The following is a 19,687-nucleotide window of genomic DNA, read 5'->3' as shown; positions in this document are numbered from 1 at the left end:
CTCGTTGCTGTGCTGATCATTTACTTCCCTTGTAATGAATCGCACTTTTCTTTAGCTCTTTGCGTTACAAGGCATGCCGATGCTTTCTTAATTCTGAAGTTGTCAGTACGAGGTGAGAGGCATTTATAGCTTCATCTAACTTTAGTATGGTTTGCATGGCTGTGCTGACATGGTGAGTGCTTCTTGTGCTCTGTCCTCACATCTTAAAATGTTGCTTCAATTTATTTACAGCCTTTATCTTGGAACAGAAATACACCACTTCTGTCTCCTAAATGAACATGTCATTCCACTTGTTACACGTTTTACTTGTAGACAGCCTTAGGCTCTATCTCCTGCCTGAGTATTTAAAACTTGTTCTATAGAAAACTGACTTCTTGCACTAGTTTTTCAGCTGTGCGCATCAGCCATCCTGGAGCCTGATAACACTCCTGAGTCAGGCTTTAAGTGTTCCAGACTCTTATACACAGAGCGTTCTTATGCCATACGTTTATTTTGTAATATGAAGTAGGAACTGTGATCTACTAGAGGACTTTTTCTGACTTGCTGTCTAGATGTTGCCACATCCCACCAGGGATTATTTTGAAAAAAAATTGGCATTGACTGTCAAACAGGCCAGTACCGCTTAACTGTTTGTGTGGGAGAAGGCACCAGAACAAGAAGTCAACTAGATCTTTAACTGCTTTGGTTCTACTGACATAACAAGGTTTTTAAATGTCAGTGTGACAATTTTAATAGTTTGAAACCTAATATGAACCTAAGAGAAAGACTGCTTTTTTTTTTTTCTTAAGGCACAAACCTCAGTTACTTATGTGCTATTAGTTCTGTATTTTTGAATTGTACTATGCTTCTCATTAAAACTTCTGTAAGAGGCAATATAAATGTCCTTACCCCTTTGATAGCTTTTCCATGACTTGAGTTTTTAGGGGTAACAAAATGCCCTCCTTCCCGGGCATGCTGTGATTGATGACATGATAGAAACACTCTGCTTTTCCATGCTTTTCTTGACGGTATAGATGATGCTTGTCTCTATTCTGACAGTGAAATGCCGTCATTTTAGAAGGAAAGGTAAAAGCATTTTTGAGGCACCCTGCCTGGACAGGACAATATATGGGTGCCTTCACTTCCATACGATTCTCCTCTGCTATTGTTTGTGAACTCGGGGAGCGCTGCACTGACATCTTGGTCGAGTGCCACATAAAAGCACAACTAGCAGAGGGAAGATGCCTGAGGTGGCTTGTGCTGGACTGTTGCATTGCATAAAGGCTGCATCTTTTATGGATGCATGAGAGACTGGAAGTCTATTTCTTGACTGATTTTTCACTACAGAGCAAAAGCTGCACAGAATAATCAGTGAAATGTTGTATGTGGTGAATAGCAGATGGTAGCAAGGCAGTGAACAGCCAAGATAGGATGCTGCTGTCCTCATTTTCTGATGTCTTCCTCTTTTGATAAGAGAAACAAGGCCTGTTTTTACCACATCTACATAAAATTTGCTTATTCTTTTGTAACTGCTGTGATTTTCCTAACAAGGGAAAGGAAAAGCAAGGCTGCAGCTTGTTGGGGTTGTTTTTTTGTGGTTTTGTGTGTGTGGGCTTTTTGTATTTATTTATTTATTTTTTTTAAGTCTTCAGGAAATAATTTCTATGTGTTTTTCAGACATGGAATTGTTTCAGTTACATGAAAAGGAAACCATGGGCTTTGTAGTGTTGTGTTGAAGAAGTAAAATTACAATAAAGGGAAAATGTAAGCAGGCTGGAACTCCGAGCGTACCTGCTGGATGAGACTGTTTACATGGACTAAAAGCTTCCTTGACTTGCGTTGACTAACAGTTTGGCAGAGGATGAGATAATTTTTTCCCCTTTTGTTTCCATTACAGCCCAGCTTAAAAGCAGGTGGTAGGAGTTGAATGACACACTGAGCAAAAACGTATGTGTCCTGGGAGGACATCAGCAGGACAAGGATTCAATTGAGAACCCAATGTGAAAGAACAAACTACACTGATAGCCCATTATTTCTAGCTTTTGATTTAGTGTGAGAGTTGTAGAAAGGGAGGTGAGGTGTCACTTTGACAGCTCGCTAAAGCCCTTGCTGTAGCGATACAAGAAATGTAGTATGGATTACTCTATTCTGTCTTCTCAAAGCTGGTGGATCACCTTGAGGCATCTCTAGTTTTCTTGGTTGCAACAACTGCTATAGGTCTGTCATCTTTAATTAGCGGTCTGACAGAGAGAGCTGGCCTCATTTAAGACTTGGCTTTTAAGATTGCTGGTTAGGTTGTTTTTTAAGCCTCTGCTCTGAACCGGCCTAGTAGCTTCTTAAAATGCTAATTTATCTTTGGTGTGGAGGCCTTACTTTGTATGCCCTAGAGATCAGTGAAAGCAAATGCTTAAAAGTTTGAATGAGAGGTCTTGTTTTGACAGTGTGCTCTTCTGATGCTTGGGCAAGACATGAAAATAGCTGAGAGGTGTGTCCTCCTGCGCTCTGAGGTGCCTTCCTTTGTGATGTTAGGTTTTATTTTTCCTGTGCTTTTTGACCAGCTGTGCTTTCATACTTTGCTGGTTTATGAGCAACAAAGCAAGCAGCAAAAATGGTTACATTCCCCCTCCCAACTCTTGCACTGTGTCCTTGTTGTTGCGTAGGGTTTACGGATTGTTCAGTCTCTGTAACGCAGAAGAAACAGGTCCCTCTTAAAGCAGGGCTTATTAAGAGAAGAGTCTTGGTGTAAGCAGGTGAACTAATGCTTTGAGGTTAGACTGGCTGCCCAGCAGCTTCCTGGAGATGCTTGGAGTTCAAAAACCCTTAATAACTGGGTGTAGTCCGAGTGGGTAGCACAGAAGCTGGCCTGTTTGGGAGAATCCACAGCTGTTGTCATTGCATTCACGTGTAGCGCAAGCTTTTGGTCCCTGGTTCTGGTTGACGGGGTAGTGGGGAGGGTCTTTCCTGGGATGGTGCTGAAGCTTGTCTGCAGCTTCCTTGAGTGACTTTCTGGGAAGGGGTCCAAATCCCTCGCGGAGATTTCTCCTGGTATACTTGAGGAGCAGGTTGGAAGGAGTGACTCAGGAAATGGAAGATGTGCTTACAGTGCAACTTCCTGTGGTCATCTTGTGTCACCAGACTTTCTGGATGGGGCCACCTGAGGGAATGGAACTGGGAAAAGGAGTTTGGCTCCATTCAGCGACGGGATAGTTCATGGTTACACGGTATTACAAAATGTCTGTCAACATCAGCCCTTCTCACTTGATCTAATGCTGCAAAGGGAACTGCCTGTGCAGAAAAACAATGTTGTAAGAGTAGTTGGAAATAAGTCATTAAAGACAAGTGGTTCTTTCATTTGCAGTTCAGATTCTGAAATAATTGGCTATGCCTTGGACACTCTCTACAATGTAATATCGAATGACCTAGAAGAGGAGGAGCAAGGTAAGCGCTTGGTAGTAATAGTTGTATTAACTGTGGGGGTGCTTTCCTTGGTGGTTTTGTTCAAATTATAAACCCTAATGCTCTGTGATTTACTAACGCTGAGACTTGCTTTGTTATTGTGTAGCTGTTACGACAATGCTAAAAACCTCGTTGTATGCAGTTTGCATTAAAGTAATACCGGATCTCTTGCTTATTAGTTTTAAAAACTATGTTCTGTGAACAGCAGCCAGGTTGGAATGGGATAATTCATTGTTTTTTCTAGTTTGTGAATAAAGAATCAAGTCATTCTTTGCTATTGGGAAAGGACAGTTCTGGCTGTTACTGTCAAATGGGACACTACTATCTGATGATTTAACAAGGATATTGAGAAATGAAGTCACAGGTACCTATGATAAGGTGGCTATATGTAAGTGTGAAAACCTTCTTTTCCAGCCCTGCTGTGGCATTTTAGAAAGAGACTCTGCCTGTCCTTCCCCAGATGGTTGGATGTAGAAGTAGACGCTCTACAGCTAGGCTGTCAAACTCCCTGCCCCTCCTGCCTTTATTTTATTTTCGAAGGCCTTTCTTGATAGGCCATCAAAACTGGTCTCAAAGGTCAGTGAAATGGTTGCAGCTCTTAAAAATAACCCCATATTTCACAGAAACATCAGTATGCTGAAGAAAATGACAGCAGTAACCCAAATTAGGCTTGGGCAAGAAGAATGTTCTTAAAACTAATTGCATGAATAGGAGCCGTGAGTGCCCAGGCTGAAGAAGAGCCAGATGCTTCTGACAAGTAAACCAGCTGTGGATGATAACCATTTCGGGCTCTGGAAGGGTGAATGGTGCGGAGGGCAGGACAGTCCAAGTTTCCCTGTTTTTAGCATCAAGGACGTATTTAGAGAACGGGGATGGGATCTGGCTGAGGGCTGTGCAAGTGCTAGCTTGGGAGGAGGCTCAGTCAGAGCGTGATGCCTGTCAGATGCTGAGCCTCTGTGCCCTTGCTCTCCTCACCATGGCTGGGGAGAATGGAGACCAGGTGCTCCTTGCAGTCACGCAGGCAACTGCCAAGTGGTGACTGCCAGAAAGGTCACTAGCTGTTTAGCTGAAGCAGGTTGTGTAGTAGAGCCAACTGCAGGATTCAGTTGATCTTTCTGACATTTCACTTGTGCCTTGTTGCAGGTGTTATTTGGAAAACCACTTCTGTTCGTATTTGCAAATCAGGTCTTGGCTTGAGCACTGTTTAAGCTAGTAACCTAAGCCAAATGGCCGCAGACTTGCTTTCCAAGGTTTTAAGAGGAAAACATCAACAACCAATAAAAAGGATTGTAGGATGTCCATGCTGCTTTTGGGTGAATGAACATGAAAATCCATCATACCAGCGTGTCCCAAAAAAAAAAAAATCAGACTCCTTCGGCAAGCATGAATACAGTGTGAGCAGAAGGCTACCTTTAAGATGACTGAATATCTGTGGGTTCATAACATCCTGCGTTTGCCATGGACCTCAGGAGTCTTTCTAGTCCTTGACAGTGCTTGTATCTCATTTTTCAGTTTCCATTACATGTAGTGGAGTGAGAATGTTCCTGTGAATGGGCAGAATGTGAGATGGTACTGCTGTCTGAGTTGAAGTCTCTTGTCTGCAGTATTTACCCCAAGATATTTCTTCGAAGGCTCCTTAAGTGATAAATAACCTTATGGAAAGTAGGTGAGGGTTCTCCAGTATGAATGAATTTCTGCCAGTATGTTGGCATTAAGTTGTGCAGTGTCCTTTCATAGTGCCTTCTACAATGAACTGTCTTGTCTTACGTAGCTGCAAGAGACTTGCAAGCTGAAATCCTTCTGTGATACGTTGTTCTTAACCATCTCTCAAATTGTCACTTTGCTTGCTTGTCCTTTTCCTTGTTCATCCAGTTGCCTGATCTTGATGAAAGAGGTTTTGAACGAGATCAGAGTTCTACAGCGCTGGTGAATCAATATTCACGGTAGTGGCCTTGACTATGGACTTTTGACAGGAGTTTTATTGGCAGTCTCTTACGAGGAGCAAAGAATTGACAAACTTGAGTTATGTATGTGCGATATGGTGCATCACCAGTCTCATAAGAGTACAGGGTTGTTGAGTTTGGCCACTTCACAAGAACTACCTGAAGTAGTAGTTGCTGCTGTAGAAAGCTAGGATGGCTGCTTTGAAAATCTGAGCTTATGCTGCTATTGGTTGTGCTGTTTGGAAAGCTGTTCAACTTGTAAACCTTTCTCTTGTTTCTTTTTCTTTTATCTGCATTGACAGATGATTCTGAAGGTAAAAGAACCTTTACTTATATAAATACGGCACTTTGTTTTAGGCCTAGTTGCTACTCACACCCATAACACTCACTGCCGTTTAAAAAGGACACTGTAAAGACTTGCATTGGCGCTTAGTGCAAGCTTTTTGCGTTCTGCTCCTCGTATTTGGAGCTGAAGTGTCTTCCCAATTTTATTTCTCATGCGAGTTGGGCATGTTGAATGCCAGCAGATCTCCAGAGATTGTAATAATGGTAAGTTCTTGTTTAGGATGTCATGAAAGTATGCAGCTTCAGAACTGGTAGGATTTTAATGGGCAAAAGTTTGTGAACAGAGTTTCTGTTTTCAAGAAGCTCTGAAGTTGGACACAAATGCATGCGCTGCACGTAAGCATCCTTCACAGTGTCTCTTTTTAAGCAATGCATGTTAAAATACAGTGTTCGCTTCTACCATAAGCTACCACTAACACTTTGTATGTTCTCCTTTTTTAAACTAGTTTTATCAAAATGCACTTTATCTGTTTATTTTAAGATTAAATTCTAGTTTGCAGTGCTGCTTGTTAGTGAATCACTGAGAGCTAATCTTAATAGATGGAAGTCGTTCTCTTTATTTGAGCCCTGTGAATGTGTAGATTTAAAGAGCGATTATGGCTAGAAGTCTGGTTGCAAGATCTGTGGTGTATCCACATAAGTAGAAGATGCAGTTTCACTTTGCCTGTTTCTTTCGGTCCGGCTCCTCTCTCTTTTTAAATTTAGTAGAAGAAATACTGATAGGAAAAAGCAAGAGTTGGGGTGGGCGGGGAGACAACTTTAATTTGGCCCTTTCATAGAAGAATCCTAAGCATCCTGAACTTAGAGTCAAGCTTTTGGAATAAATAACAGCTACAGCAAACTTGTAAGAAGCTAAGTTGTGTATACTGCTCAGGTTTTATCTTAGCACCCGAAACTTGTGCAAGGACAGGAGCTGGGATTAGGAGGAATCCATAGTTCAAACACTTGCTATTTGTAGCCGAGTTTGGGTAGAGGACAAGATTTTCAGTCACAGCTCATGGAAAATTCAGAGTGAAATATTTTGATTAATGGTCTATTTAAAAGAAAAAAAGTTTACGTCTATGGGCTTGCCTTGGTTTGCAGCAAGCTACAGCGTGTGCAATCTGTGTATGACTCTCAGCTGAGTTGCCTCTTATTCTACAGTAGCAAGTGCAGCAACTGAACTTGTGTGGAGTTGGCTTACCTGTTTTTTTCTGTTGTTTATTCACGTAAACCAGTAGTGAGCCAGACTTGATAAGCCCCTCAGCTTCAGAGAGGTCACTATCGGACTTGTGTTCTGCTAGATGCTACACGCCCGGGCTAGAGTTATTTTTGCACGCAGTCTGTCCTCCCTTTTGGCATTTTTTGTTAGTGTTACGTAGTTTCTGCAGCTAAAAATTTACAGCAGACTGGTGCTGCTTCTCTCTCCCTCTTGTAAGCTACCTACCGATAAGCCTGCTTCAAGGGAGAAGTATAGCTATACTACATTAGAGAAATGATCAGCTATTCTCTGATGTTGGAAAGGCCAAACAAAAACCTCTTCCGTCTATTGGAAATCCTTAAAAATTAGATCTTATAAACTGATACCTTGCAGTGAATCACCATCGCCAACAATTTGAATTGGGTTGGTTGAATTAAAATTGGTTTCTTGGCACCAAATTTTTGTGGTGGAGTCCTTGGATTTCTCTGTTTTGCTATACCCCTAACACGGTACAGAGTTTGAAGATTGTGTGTGGTCTTTGACCTTTTTTTATAGCTGCTCAGTTGTTAATGGTTGGTTACTAAGTCCTTGATAAGGCTGTAAATCCTGCAGTTTAAACAGGAGGAAAAATCCTTGTTTTGCCTTCACTTAACCAAATCAGACCTTCGGATTTGGTCAGAAATGCAGTGGCTTTACCACATATTTTCTGTGCTTGATGCTTCAAGCTGTTCCTGTGCCTGTGGTTTCATCAGCTGGCATGGGACGGTGCTGCAGTGCTAAATGTACAACTGTGTGATTTGTAGGGCGACCTGATTTGGAAGATGAGCAGCAGTGCTTTTGCTACGGCTCTTCAATAAAGCGTTGGGCTGTCTGAACTGCCTAAACCACAGGACAGAACCTGGGCAGGTGGCAGCATGCTCTGTGGGACAGGAGGGGTTTGGCGGTTATGGAAAGAGAAGGTAGCAAAGCTGGAAGTTGTTTAGGGGATGTGTGGGGAGAGGAAGCTTTGTAGGGGGAAGGGTGCTTGGCTGGAGCTGGAGAGGAGTGGATGTCCCCTGGGTGCTCCCCTGGCAGTTAATTGATGTTCACTGGCTTTCTGTGCTGTTGTGAGGAGCCTTGTGTACACACAACCAAGCAAAGAACCCACCTGTGTTTTAAACTCAGCGAGAGACTCATTTCATATGGGGTGGCCCTTGGTGTCTTGTACAACTGAATTCCTGCTCCTGTTGAGTGGGACTGGATTTGAACTAGCGCTAAGCAGTTGGAAAGCTGGTGGCTCAGAAACTGTACGGGACTTGAATGAAATGTCTTCTCTTCCTGTCCAAAATGAAAGTATAATAAAAAACTCCCTTCGAATTAGAATTGCCCTTCCTCAAATTTTCAACTGAAATTCCTTAACTATGCCAACCCGTAGTACCTACGTACGATTGCTTTGTGAAATAGCTTTGTAAATTGTCACTCAGCCTAGAAAAACAGCAGCGGTGCAGATGCTGTTTGCATGATCTCTTTTAATTTGTTGTGGAATACTTTTGCATTTGTTTTTTGTTTGTGCAACAATGATGCATGAAATAATTGTGTAAGATGAAATTGATGTGCTACTGCAATGCCACACAACAGAAGAGTAAATAACAGGATGGCACTTCATTTCCCTTGTGAAATTAATTCCGATTCCAAGACAGAGGTTTTGATGCTCATCTGTTTCAAACTTACTCTCCTTTCCTGATTTTTAGGTCTTTTACATTGCTAAACCAAAATCAATAAATGAGGTGTTTGAGCCATTTAGCTTTAGATGGTTTATATTCCCCACTGCTCGCTTCAAGTCTCTTGGTATGAAATGTACTTTGCTTTTACGCATTAGTGAATGGTCCTTATGAGGAACTTCTCTGCTGGATCAGTCCAGCTGCATGTGAACACAGCCACTTTGAGGCTTTCTGCCCCTCCTCTGCTGGGAGGGTTCTCTTTTTCTCTCTCAATTGTCTGCTCACTTAAGAGTGTGCTTGGTTATATCTGTAACAGGCAACTGCGGGGGTGAGAACGGTGAATCTGGTTGGGTATGATCAATGGAAATAGTATTTTTTTAATGCTGAAATGAGTTTGTTTAGTAGATTCTTAGTCCCCCCCTGTTTTTAAAACAAAATACCTCTCAATAAAAGCTATGTTTAGAATAATGTAGTTTTCCTCTTTTGTGCAAAGCTTGTGTCAGTGTTTGTTTGGAAAATAATTCAATTAACATCATAGCAGTGACTCTAAACCTTTTTGCCACCCATGGCCCTATTTTAGTAAGAATAAAAATCACAACTACCTGAAGTTCTTCCAGTCATGTGTTGTAATACGTTGGTTTTTACTATTACAGAAGAAAACTTACCAAAACAAGTTGATGATTTGGGAAGTCAGTTCACGGAGATTTTCATTAAACAGCAAGAAAATGTCACGCTCTTGTTGACTCTTGTGGAGGTGAGTAAAAGTATCATACTTGGAAAACTGAGAGAGATGTAGTGCTGTAGAGGGAGGTTATTGTAATGGATAAAGCTATGTTTTTGTCTTTCTAGTGAAGCCCATGTCAGATGTGAGGTGTTCTTAGACATAGTGAACGTGGGGTTGGAGGTGAGTGAAGACTATGGCCTGGATGAACGCCATTAGTGCAGCTTTTAAAGCAGGGTAACATTGAGAGGGTTTTAGATATTTGATTAGAAACAAGAAAAATTATTGCTCCACAAACAGCAACTGTTGTCACTCGAGCAAGGGTAACTTTTCAGATGACCATTAAATGGTAATGGGATAGTAATGCCTGTTGAGATGCAGTTCAAGTAGAAAGGGTGACTGCTTTCCATCAGCATGATGCTTTCAACTCATTTTCCAATGGTTTTATCCTCAAGGACTGCCTCTTTATTCTCGACTGTTAAAAATGTTGTTTCCGAATTAAGAATATAATTGTGCTTGAGAGAAAAAGAGCAACAGGAAACCTCTTCCCTTCCCTCTTCTAAAAAGATCATGTTCTACTCTTCCCATAGGGAATTTATGTCATGCTTTCAGCAGTATTAAACATTTGTCATTATATCTGAGGCTTAATCCCGGAGTGGCAAATTTCGGCCTCAGTAGATGGAAAGGCAAATCCGGAGCACAGTTCTGTAGACTACAGTTAGTAAGTTAGTAAAATTGTCTTTCTGAAACTTCTGTTTGTGGCTGACAGTCCTATAAAACTGTTTCGTGAATGTGAAAGGCTGGCTTATAAATAAACTCCTGAGATGCATAAATGCAATACGTATTTTAGGAAAATCCAGGCTATACTTGATTGATGTATCTGTTGCAAGTTAGACTAGGGCCTTACTCCGCAGCAGGGTTCTGTTGATTTTATTGATCCAAATCGGACACCTGCAAGTTCAAAACAGCAAGCATCTGTCCTAAAGATAGGTGAAACCTATAGGTGGAGCTCTGTGACTGTGGAAACTAGCTTGGTGTGCAATTGCACACCGAAGTGTCGTTTAATAAAAATGCCTATAGCGTTGTGCAGAGCTGGGAGCTTGCAGCGTGTTTTCTAAGTTATCTGTTCTTTTTCTCTGCAGATGCCTTAGTTCAGTGTCCGCTTTCCTAGCGATATCATGCCATTCAGGGTTTGTCCTGTACAAGAGTCAGTTTTAGAAAAAGCTTTATAAACCGTCTAGCCTGTTTGGCGAGACGGTTAGAAAATTGTTTAGCTACTGCCTCTCTTCTGCAGTGAGTGGAGATGCTGATCTTGGCTGGTGCCCAGGGTAGGTGGGGTGCCGAAGAAAGGACGACACACACTCACTTTTCACTTGTAACTAGGAACAGGGTTAAAATAAGACTGCTTGTCCAAATTGGTGTTCTACTGGCTTTGTTCAAGGTGAGGCTTTAAAACCAGCAGGATTAGAAGTACAGAAAGCTCTGTGAGGTGACTCAGTTGAGATATGGGTCCAGTCACCAGCTGTCAAATGAGTTTGAGCTGACCTGGGAAGCCCAAAGGTTTGTTGTGGCTGGTCAAGTCTGTCCATGGACTCATTAGTTCTTGAGCTCGCTCTTGCTGACAAGACCCTATTTTAACAGAGAAGCTGCTGTTACTGTTTGGGAATAGGAAGAAGATACCAAAGGGCTTTCTTTTCTTTCCCTCTTGGATTTCTGCGTAATACGGGCTGATCCCTGGAGGATTGGACTGACTGGTTTCTAGAAAGAAGAAATAGCTAGGAAAGCTACCCCAGAGGAGAGGGACAAAAGGAACTGCTGGGAGTTCATGTTGCTGATAATAAAAGAGAAAGAACCACGGAATAGGATAGTGCTTTGACTTGCTGGCTATGTGCTGTAATAGAATGGACGAAAAAAGAAATTGACAGGAGATGAAATTCCTTATCCGTTTGGTGTCTGTTCATAACTAGTGTCTAGAAGAGAAAGTTGAATAGTGAGGATTTTATTACTTAATGCATTCCTCTCCATCTTTTCAGGAATTTGATTTCCATGTTCGTTGGCCTGGAGTGAAACTACTTACATCTCTTTTAAAGCAGCAAGGACCTCAAGTGCAGCAGATAATTCTTGTCAGCCCTATGGGTAAGTGGGTGAGTTTATTGCTGTAAACTTGAAGCTGGAAGCCTAGCAAACGTCATGGCAGAAGGCTAGAGGAGTCTCAAGCAAGGTGTTTTATAGACCTCCAGCATGACAAAGCTGCATGTTTTTTATGCTCTTTTTTTAATGTGTTTCTTGCAGGTGTTTCCAGACTTATGGATTTACTAGCAGACTCTAGGGAGGTTATACGAAATGATGTAAGTACAGAACAAAGGCACTTTATCCTCTTAATAAATAGTAACTGTCAGTTGAATTGCTTAGTACCTGTGCAGAATTTGGATTAAGTTAAATGAATGCACGTGAAGAAATCATTGCGGTTCCTAATTGGGAATATTTCATTCCTCAGTTGAGCTGGGTGGCTTCTGGATGTCTTGCCACAATTCACATAACAAAGGCAAACTGTTACTGTGTATTTAATGCAAACATTGACTCTCGTGTAGGGTTTCCCTAATATGTTAGTTGATCTTTGTCTTGGCCTTCCGTCAGGTTCACTTCAGTTCTTCCTCTTTAGTCATCAGATGCCAAAACGCTCTAATTACTTAGAAGAGGTGAGGTGCTTTACAAGTTCCCTCTTTCTTCACTTAGCATCCTTTTTAACAGTACTGTGCTTCTATTTTGAAGTGCGGTGAGGCATGAGGGAACTACTGCGTGGTGTCCATGGTGTGTTTCGTTAGATGTGCCGAGCTGCAGGGCGTGCGGTTCTGTCGGGCGATTCTGGCCAAGGATTATGCTGCTTATTTAGCATCCTTCTAAGAGCTGTGACTTGTGAAAACCAGTGTAGTTCTAGTAAAACTAAGTTTAATTTCTTCTCTCCCCCACCTGTCAAGGGAGTCTTGTTGTTACAGCAATTGACAAAAAGTAATGCAGCCATACAGAAGATTGTTGCCTTCGAAAATGCCTTTGAGAGACTTCTGGATATCATAACAGAAGAAGGAAACAGTGATGGAGGTACAGACAAGTCTAAGACTTATTCATAGTCTATGCTTCTGCACAACCTATTAGGTGACAATGTTTACAGGCTGGCGTTGTTGTGTAATTGGAGCCGGGTCAGTGGGTAGAAGGATCAAAACATACAGCCTGGTCGTAACAAAACAAGCAAAACCAGATTGAGCAAGTAGGCAGGGTTTCAGCATCTTTTGAAAACTAGTCTTGAGATATTTAGTTAAAACATCAGTTAGTTTCTCTGAGTGTGTGTGCATGAGTTTGTGTATTCCTGTTTGGCTTAGGTCTGTGAACGTATATACTTTGAATGGCGGTGTCAGATATGTGCATGCTGCATTTGTCACTTACAGAGTTAAGCATCTGCATTCCTCCTGCCAGATCCTTGGATGCTTGGAGTGGCTGGAAGTCACAGTGTGCTGAGTTTCTTCAGCCTCGCTAACAACTGCAGTTTTCTGGCCAGCCCCTTGCCAAATCACTTACCTGTGTGGGGGGGGAAAGATTAAAAAAAATGAGCAAAAATGATGCAGCACTTAGGTGCTCTTTTTTTTTTTTTTTTTTTAATTAGCAACACATTATGAGTTTATTACCAATTGTAGTTTGCTACAGGATCTATTTCAGTAACAAGACAGGTTTCTGTTCCGTGACATTTCTGTGGGCTGCAGGAGCAGTTAATGCTTCTCTCCCAGCTGAATTATTCCAGGTATGATGGCATGGAAGGATTAAGCAAACCTTTGATTCAAAGCTGCTATTTTTAGACAGCTAATAATTTTAGGAGACTTGGTATGTAAATTCCTAAGTGCTAAGAGTTCTCTGCTTCCCCTCTCCTACATGCCCGTTTCTCCTGTCTGCAGCCCTGCCGAGGGCTGGATTACCAGCTGTGGCTCTGCAGTGGGAAGCGGGGAATGTGACAGCTGGTCGCTCTTTATTCTCCCACTCCCACGTCTGGCACGGCCTGTGTGTTTTCAGAAGTGCAAGGAGTAAGTCTTTATCCTTTCTGTTGAGTCCAGATTTGGAGGCATCCCAGCAGTACCAGAAGCAGGCTGCCTTTATTTGTGTTGTCTTCTGGACAGTTATCTGAGTATTTTCTCTTCACAGAGTACATAGTTGAATAGCATATATAGTGCTTTTTCAGTACAGATAAAACCTGAGCATAAAAAACCCAAAAGGTGTTGCAACTCCAAGGAGTTGAGTTTGAACTGGCTTATTGTAAGGGCTACTTCTAAGAATTGCTTCTCTGCCAAAATAACCCAAAAAGTAGCTTTGAAATGAGTTGAAGGTGCAGCCAGTGATTAAAGAGAACGAATCCAGTAAGAACTGCGGCATTTGAATCATGACGCAGTTCAAGAAAAACTTCATTTTAGTGCTTACGATACAGAGAGACAGTAGTGTAGCCTGACCCTGAAGTAGGTATACTTCAAGACACAAAGTGGTTGTGAGCCTTTGTTTGAAGTTCTTCCCATTCCTACCCAAATGACTCATACAACCTGTATATTCTCTGGAAATAACGTTTTTGCTTGAGACTTGTCGAATAAACACCATTATGGTTTCCTTGGAAATATGCTGGATCAAAGTTGGTGTATTTAATTTAGAGTGACCTTTGATTATTTTTTCATGCATGAGGTTCACAGTTCTTGATCCAGATCTCATGTTGTTTGTTAAGAATGAAGAGTTCAGAAGTGTGTGCTCTGTTCAGTTGAGAACATACTTACTGCATGGAGAAGCTAGTTAGTTTTCCATGTGTCATCTTTTGATTAATCTTCTGGTTTTTTGTCTCACCAGGAATAGTAGTGGAAGACTGTCTCCTCCTCTTACAAAACTTGTTGAAGAATAATAATTCCAATCAGAATTTCTTCAAAGAAGGTTCATACATTCAGCGTATGAAGCCTTGGTTTGAAGTTGGAGATGACAACTGTGGGTGGTCTGCACAGAAAGTAACTAATCTTCACCTAATGCTGCAGGTAAAACCACTTTGTGTAACTCCTAAATACTGATGTCAAGACTTTTTCAGCTCTCTTGCAATGAAGTAGAAGTGTAATGTAACAGTTAACGGCGAAATCCATGTGTTGTCTTTAGGTCAGAATTAGCTACCAGCATTCATGAGATGTACTGCTTGCAGCACAATACTGTCGCCGAATTGTGAATTTGTAATGGCTGGCATATTGCATCACTTCGTTTCACATAATTTACGATGTAAGAGTGATTTGAGTTAAATACATAATTAGGGGTGTTCTATATAAAGAATCGTCCTGTATGAATTAATGTATCACTGTGGTGCATTAACCGAGTTCCAGGAGCTGCCTTCACTATGGGTTCATAACAGTTCTTTGTTGGGCATCTTCCCTTCTGCTCGCTCCTCCAGAAAAATGAAATAAGGTTTTCCTGTTCTGTGGCACTTAGTGTGGAAGCTGAACATTAATGATGAAGGTAGTTTCTCACTTCCTGTAATGCCCTTCTGAGAAACGGCGAGCCAAATAACAGAATAGCTACAGCTTGACTTCTCATCACTTTGTTGCAATGTTTGCAACGGAGTCAGATATTTGAAGACTTTAGAGCATTTCGCCAAGCTCAAAATTAAATGGCCATACGTAGTAACGAGATAGCATAATGAGTAACTCATTACGATAGTTACGAGTAGTGTGCTGTTTAATTGTTCTCTTCTATCTCCATTTTTAGGAGCAATTCTCTTTTGTGGCTAAACTTCAAATGGGTAAATTTCTGTTTTGCATTTCAGAAGGTCTTGGGTTCTCTTCACATGGAAATGTTTCTTGTTTTCTAGCTTGTGCGGGTACTGGTGTCTCCCACAAATCCTCCTGGTGCTACCAGCAGTTGTCAGAAGGCAATGTTTCACTGTGGGTTGTTACAGCAGCTCTGCACAATCTTGATGGCAACTGGAGTCCCTGCTGATATCCTGACAGAAGTAAGACGGAGCCAATAGATGTAGGGATGGGGGCAACTGAATGGCTGAAAGCAGGAGTCTACAGGGATATAACTGGTTGCTGCAGAGACAAACTGAAATTGTAGTATTTGCTAAGAAAGTATTTCAGATGCCAGAGATGTCACCTTCCTCTGTGGGCAACATAAATGTAAGGTAGTCTTTAAATTACATTCTGCAACCAGAAGGTATTTGTATTTGCTTATTTTTTCTGTTGGATTTCAGCATATTTCAGCGTGGCTGAATTGATTCATGTTATTCCCTGTTTTAGGGGTGGGTGTTTTTGTTGTTGTTTTTCTCTTTTGAGAGAGTCTAGGAGTGTTCTGACTCGGCAGGCTTCCAATGATGAGGGACTTCTAGCTTCTAGAAAGCCCTGTCAGCGGTGTAGGATGAGGTGTTTTTTCCCTTGACAAAATCATGCACTTAGATTGAGTGTAGACTGGTTCCTTTGAGGCGGCCTCCATTCCAATTCTTTTATCTCTTAAAAGGTTTCACCTTTCGATTTCTTTAAAACGTCCAGTTTAACTGGCTGTCATAGCAAGACTGATCTGACACAGAAAATGAAGTTGGAGGTAACTGGGTACGATAGAGCCGTCTGAGCTTTCTCTCCCTTAACCTTTGCTCAGCATGCTTCACAGCTATTAGTTGTTGCATTTCATTTGAAATTGTATTATTGAATAAATCTCTATGCTGCGACTTGGTATGTGTTTTTCTCTACCGAGCTGTCAGGGTAATCTTGAATAATTTTGAGTGATCTAGGTAGTAGATTATGGCTCACTTTTAGCTAACCATGTAATTTTTTATCTCTGCCCTTTCTGTAGACCATTAATACTGTATCAGAGGTCATTCGAGGATGCCAGATGAATCAAGACTACTTTGCCTCTGTAAATGCACCTTCTAATCCACCAAGGTAGAGGAAGAAAAGTGTTTAACTGTGTTAGGTAATGATGTATTGGTATGGGCAATGGCACTCTAATCCAAAGGATTGGTCAAATTCAGAGTTTGGAATTATGATACAGAGCAACAGCTTCAAGTTCATGTTGGGTGTATTAGATAAAGCATGAAGGTGTCAGGTGCGTTTCCACAGAGATGAGGCCTAGAACGGATTTTATTTGTTATGTGGTACCTGAAAAGTGAACGAGCAATAGTTGAGAAATTCCTAGATCGGGACAAGCTGCCACTGTCAGCCAGAGGACAGTCTACAAAAGGATTTAGAGGCTAGGAAAATAGGCAGGTAATTGATATTTACTCAGACAGGGGAACAGCAAGAGTTAGCTTAATGAGATCTTAATCTCAACATTTGAATATGAGGGTGAGGGTAGAAAAAGAGCATTCTGTATTACAAGCTGCTAGTGGCCTTATGAGGCCTCTTCCTACAGTATTGTTGAAGCTAGCAGGGAGCAGCAGGGGACTCAATGGGAAATGGAAATAGTGCGGAGGAACACTAGCTCATTGCAGTCGTGTAATGAATCTACTGTTTTGTGTTTTAACTAACTGAAAAACTTTGGTATTAAAATCAAAGGTTCTACTCAAATGTGTGAAATGGTAATAGATGGAGTAGGAAAAAGTCTCTTTCCTTACCTGGAGAATACACTCCAAATTGTGTACCTGTGGTTGTCTTGATTCACAACTTTGTCCTAACGGTTTTTCTCTTTCCTTTCCAAACAGGCCTGCAATTGTAGTACTTCTGATGTCCATGGTAAACGAAAGGCAGCCTTTTGTGCTACGTTGTGCTGTTCTCTATTGTTTCCAGTGCTTTTTATACAAAAACCAAAAAGGACAAGGAGAAATTGTTTCAACGCTTCTGCCATCTACTATTGACGGTACGCAAAGCTAACGTCTCTGCAGCGAGTTGTGAACTAGCACAAACGTTTGATATATCAACTGATGTCTTTTGCAGAATTATTTACCTGCCATTAAGTGTCCGATACAAGCCAGATGATTTGGCTTACGATTTCTCTAAAACTTCACTTGTTTCATTTTTCTTGGTTTTAACTGTGTGTTGATATCTTAAATATTTTGCCGGTTTTGTGGCTTGTTTTGATCTCACTTGTACCTCTTGGCCGTTCTGGTAGCTACAGGTAACTCTGTCTCAGCTGGTCAGCTGCTCTGTGGGGGCCTCTTTTCCACGGACTCTCTCTCAAACTGGTGTGCTGCTGTGGCCCTGGCCCATGCGTTACAGGAAAATGCCACTCTGAAAGAACAGCTCCTGAGAGTTCAGCTAGCGACGAGCATCGGCAACCCGCCAGTGTCGCTGCTGCAGCAGTGCACCAACATCCTCTCGCAGGTACGGCACCGACTGCCCCCCGCTTTGGTTTAAAACTCCGGTATCCAGGAAGAATGCTGCTCTTGTGCAGCATGAGTGCTAGCATTAATGAGAAGGAGGATTCTCTCTCTTTGCAGAATGTTTTTAAGCTTTGCTTAAAGCACTCTATGCTTCAGGGGGAGGAGAAAAGCAGCAAATCTTGCTTTTCCATCAGTGATTGCTGCTTGATGTTGTCTACTCTCTGTAGGCAGAGGCTCCTAAAGCATCTAGACCTTAAACTTGGTTTAAAAGACAAGGCAAACTGGCAGGATCCCCAGTCGTGTTTTGTTGCTCAAGAAGTGCCTGGTTAGTATTTAACCTGCAACTGCTAACTTGAAACACCTTGCAAATGCCAGGCTCTTGTGTATTGATTGTTGTCGGTTTTGCTGTTCAGAGCTAAAAGCTTTTTTGAACTTGTTCAACACGTTAACACCTGGCTTTGCAAATGACAAGGGAGTGAACTTCGCCTCCTAGCCCGTGCTTCCTTGCGACATTCACTTCTGTTACGCATGCTGTTTCCCCGAACGGTTGTAGTAATTAGAAGCTAGTTAGTAATGAGAAGCTAGTTAACTGGCAGCAAGTAGAGTTTCCTGCAATTGAGAATAATGGCAGAATGCTGGAATTTTGAGTTCGTTCATGTGACTTGTTTTATCTGCTTTACCTGAAAATAGACAGTACTCCTTTTTATCCTTTTCCCAGTATTTTTGTCTAAGGTAAACTTGAGTCAGTTAAACTGCCTGTGGCTCTTTAGCTTTAAATGATACAAGGGAGTCAGACTTTGGGGGGTTGTTTCTGAAATGTGTTCCACTTCAAGGTTCTGAAGTAATATGTGTGTAACTTGCAGGGTGATAAGATCGACAGACGGGTATGTATTTTTTGGCACAGCTTCGGCATTTTCTTGCCAAAAGCAGGCCTTTTCCTCTTGTCTTGGGTTTTGCTGGGGAGGTTTTCTTTAACTGCTTTTTGATGTGTTTCCACTTACAGCTTTGTGTTGCAGTTGGGTTTGGGTTTTTTCCTAGCATAACAAGCTCTTTCTATGTCTCCAGGGGATCCTCTGGGGGTGCTCCACAAAACTATGGGATAAAGATCTTGGGTAGCACGGGTGCTTTCTTTCCAGTGGGGCGGAGTCATTCACCATCTGTTCACCTAACAGATGCTGCGCTTTCTTGTAAGAAAAACTAAAACTGTTAGAAATGCTGTGTTCTCAGACTGGCCTCTAGCAAACAGCTGGTACAATCTGAAGTGGGAAAGTGCTGCTGATTTCCTGACTGCTAAAAGAAAAACTGTGTTTAACCTGCCTTCTGGCTACTTTGTACCTTCTACTTACCAGCAGAAGTTTTAACCTTGGAGCTACTGGTTGTGAATAGCAGGCATCTCATTACTAGTAAATGACCCCTGAAGTGAGTTGTCTGACTTGCAGGCTGTGTTACTTAAAGCACTGCTAAGTTGGTTATCAGTGGCATAAAAAACAATTTTCACATGTTGCTGCTGTGGAATTGTCTGCTTTATTTACCACATTTATCACAGTTGTCCCGAGGGGTGGGGTTGTGTTGTTACCGGCCCTGAATTGTAGAACAGCAGCCATGGAGAGCTGTCACCTATCACAGTAGGCGTTATCATGGTATGTCTAGAAAATAGCTGTGTGTTGTGTTGGGGTTCTGTTTTGGTTTGGGTTTTTTTGTTTTCTTTTTTTTTTTTAGAGCGGGTGTTTTGGACTGTGTGGAAATCCTGAGGCAGAATATGTTAATTTGACCTCAGAATAGCATGCAGTGCTTGAGAATAAATGTGGTTTGTGACTGCTTCCAGCAGATAACGGGTGCTGTAAAGGCTGGGTCACACCAGCAAAAGTAACTTTGCGTTTCTGACAAGATAAGCGACACTTCCACCAGTGTTGTCTTAAGAAGCATGAGGTGTGCCAGTGTGCTGTAGGTTACAGTGGTTATTCCCAGTGTGTATGAACTGGCTTACAGTGTTGGGACAGTAAGAGCCAGTGTTTGTAAATGTAAGTGAGGGGAAAAGGGCTTCTAGTGTTG

General features: G+C 41.8%; 1 protein-coding gene across 5 annotated transcripts in view; it reads left to right on the top strand.

Annotated features, from left to right (window-relative positions):
• The window catches only part of USO1 (USO1 vesicle transport factor), a 38,044-nt gene that overhangs the window by 4,153 nt on the left and 14,204 nt on the right, over positions 1–19,687 (top strand). Inside the window, exons 4-14 of one of the 5 annotated variants that reach the window (XM_075501361.1) lie at positions 3,338–3,417; positions 9,257–9,357; positions 11,358–11,460; positions 11,617–11,672; positions 12,303–12,423; positions 14,197–14,375; positions 15,194–15,334; positions 16,171–16,259; positions 17,018–17,172; positions 17,431–17,636; positions 18,499–18,519. In XM_075501361.1, the coding sequence (XP_075357476.1) occupies positions 3,338–3,417; positions 9,257–9,357; positions 11,358–11,460; positions 11,617–11,672; positions 12,303–12,423; positions 14,197–14,375; positions 15,194–15,334; positions 16,171–16,259; positions 17,018–17,172; positions 17,431–17,636; positions 18,499–18,519 (1,252 nt within the window). Of the gene's footprint in view, positions 1–3,337; positions 3,418–9,256; positions 9,358–11,357; positions 11,461–11,616; positions 11,673–12,302; positions 12,424–14,196; positions 14,376–15,193; positions 15,335–16,170; positions 16,260–17,017; positions 17,173–17,424; positions 17,637–18,498; positions 18,520–19,687 lie in introns of all 5 variants that reach the window. The other 4 variants (XM_075501360.1, XM_075501363.1, XM_075501364.1 and 1 more) reach the window with 4 other exon arrangements.

Source organism: Mycteria americana, chromosome 4 (genome assembly GCF_035582795.1).
Source record: "Mycteria americana isolate JAX WOST 10 ecotype Jacksonville Zoo and Gardens chromosome 4, USCA_MyAme_1.0, whole genome shotgun sequence".
NCBI lineage: Eukaryota > Metazoa > Chordata > Aves > Ciconiiformes > Ciconiidae > Mycteria > Mycteria americana.
The sequence above is the reverse complement of the archived record's forward strand: the minus strand, read 5'-3'. Positions and strand labels throughout refer to the sequence as shown.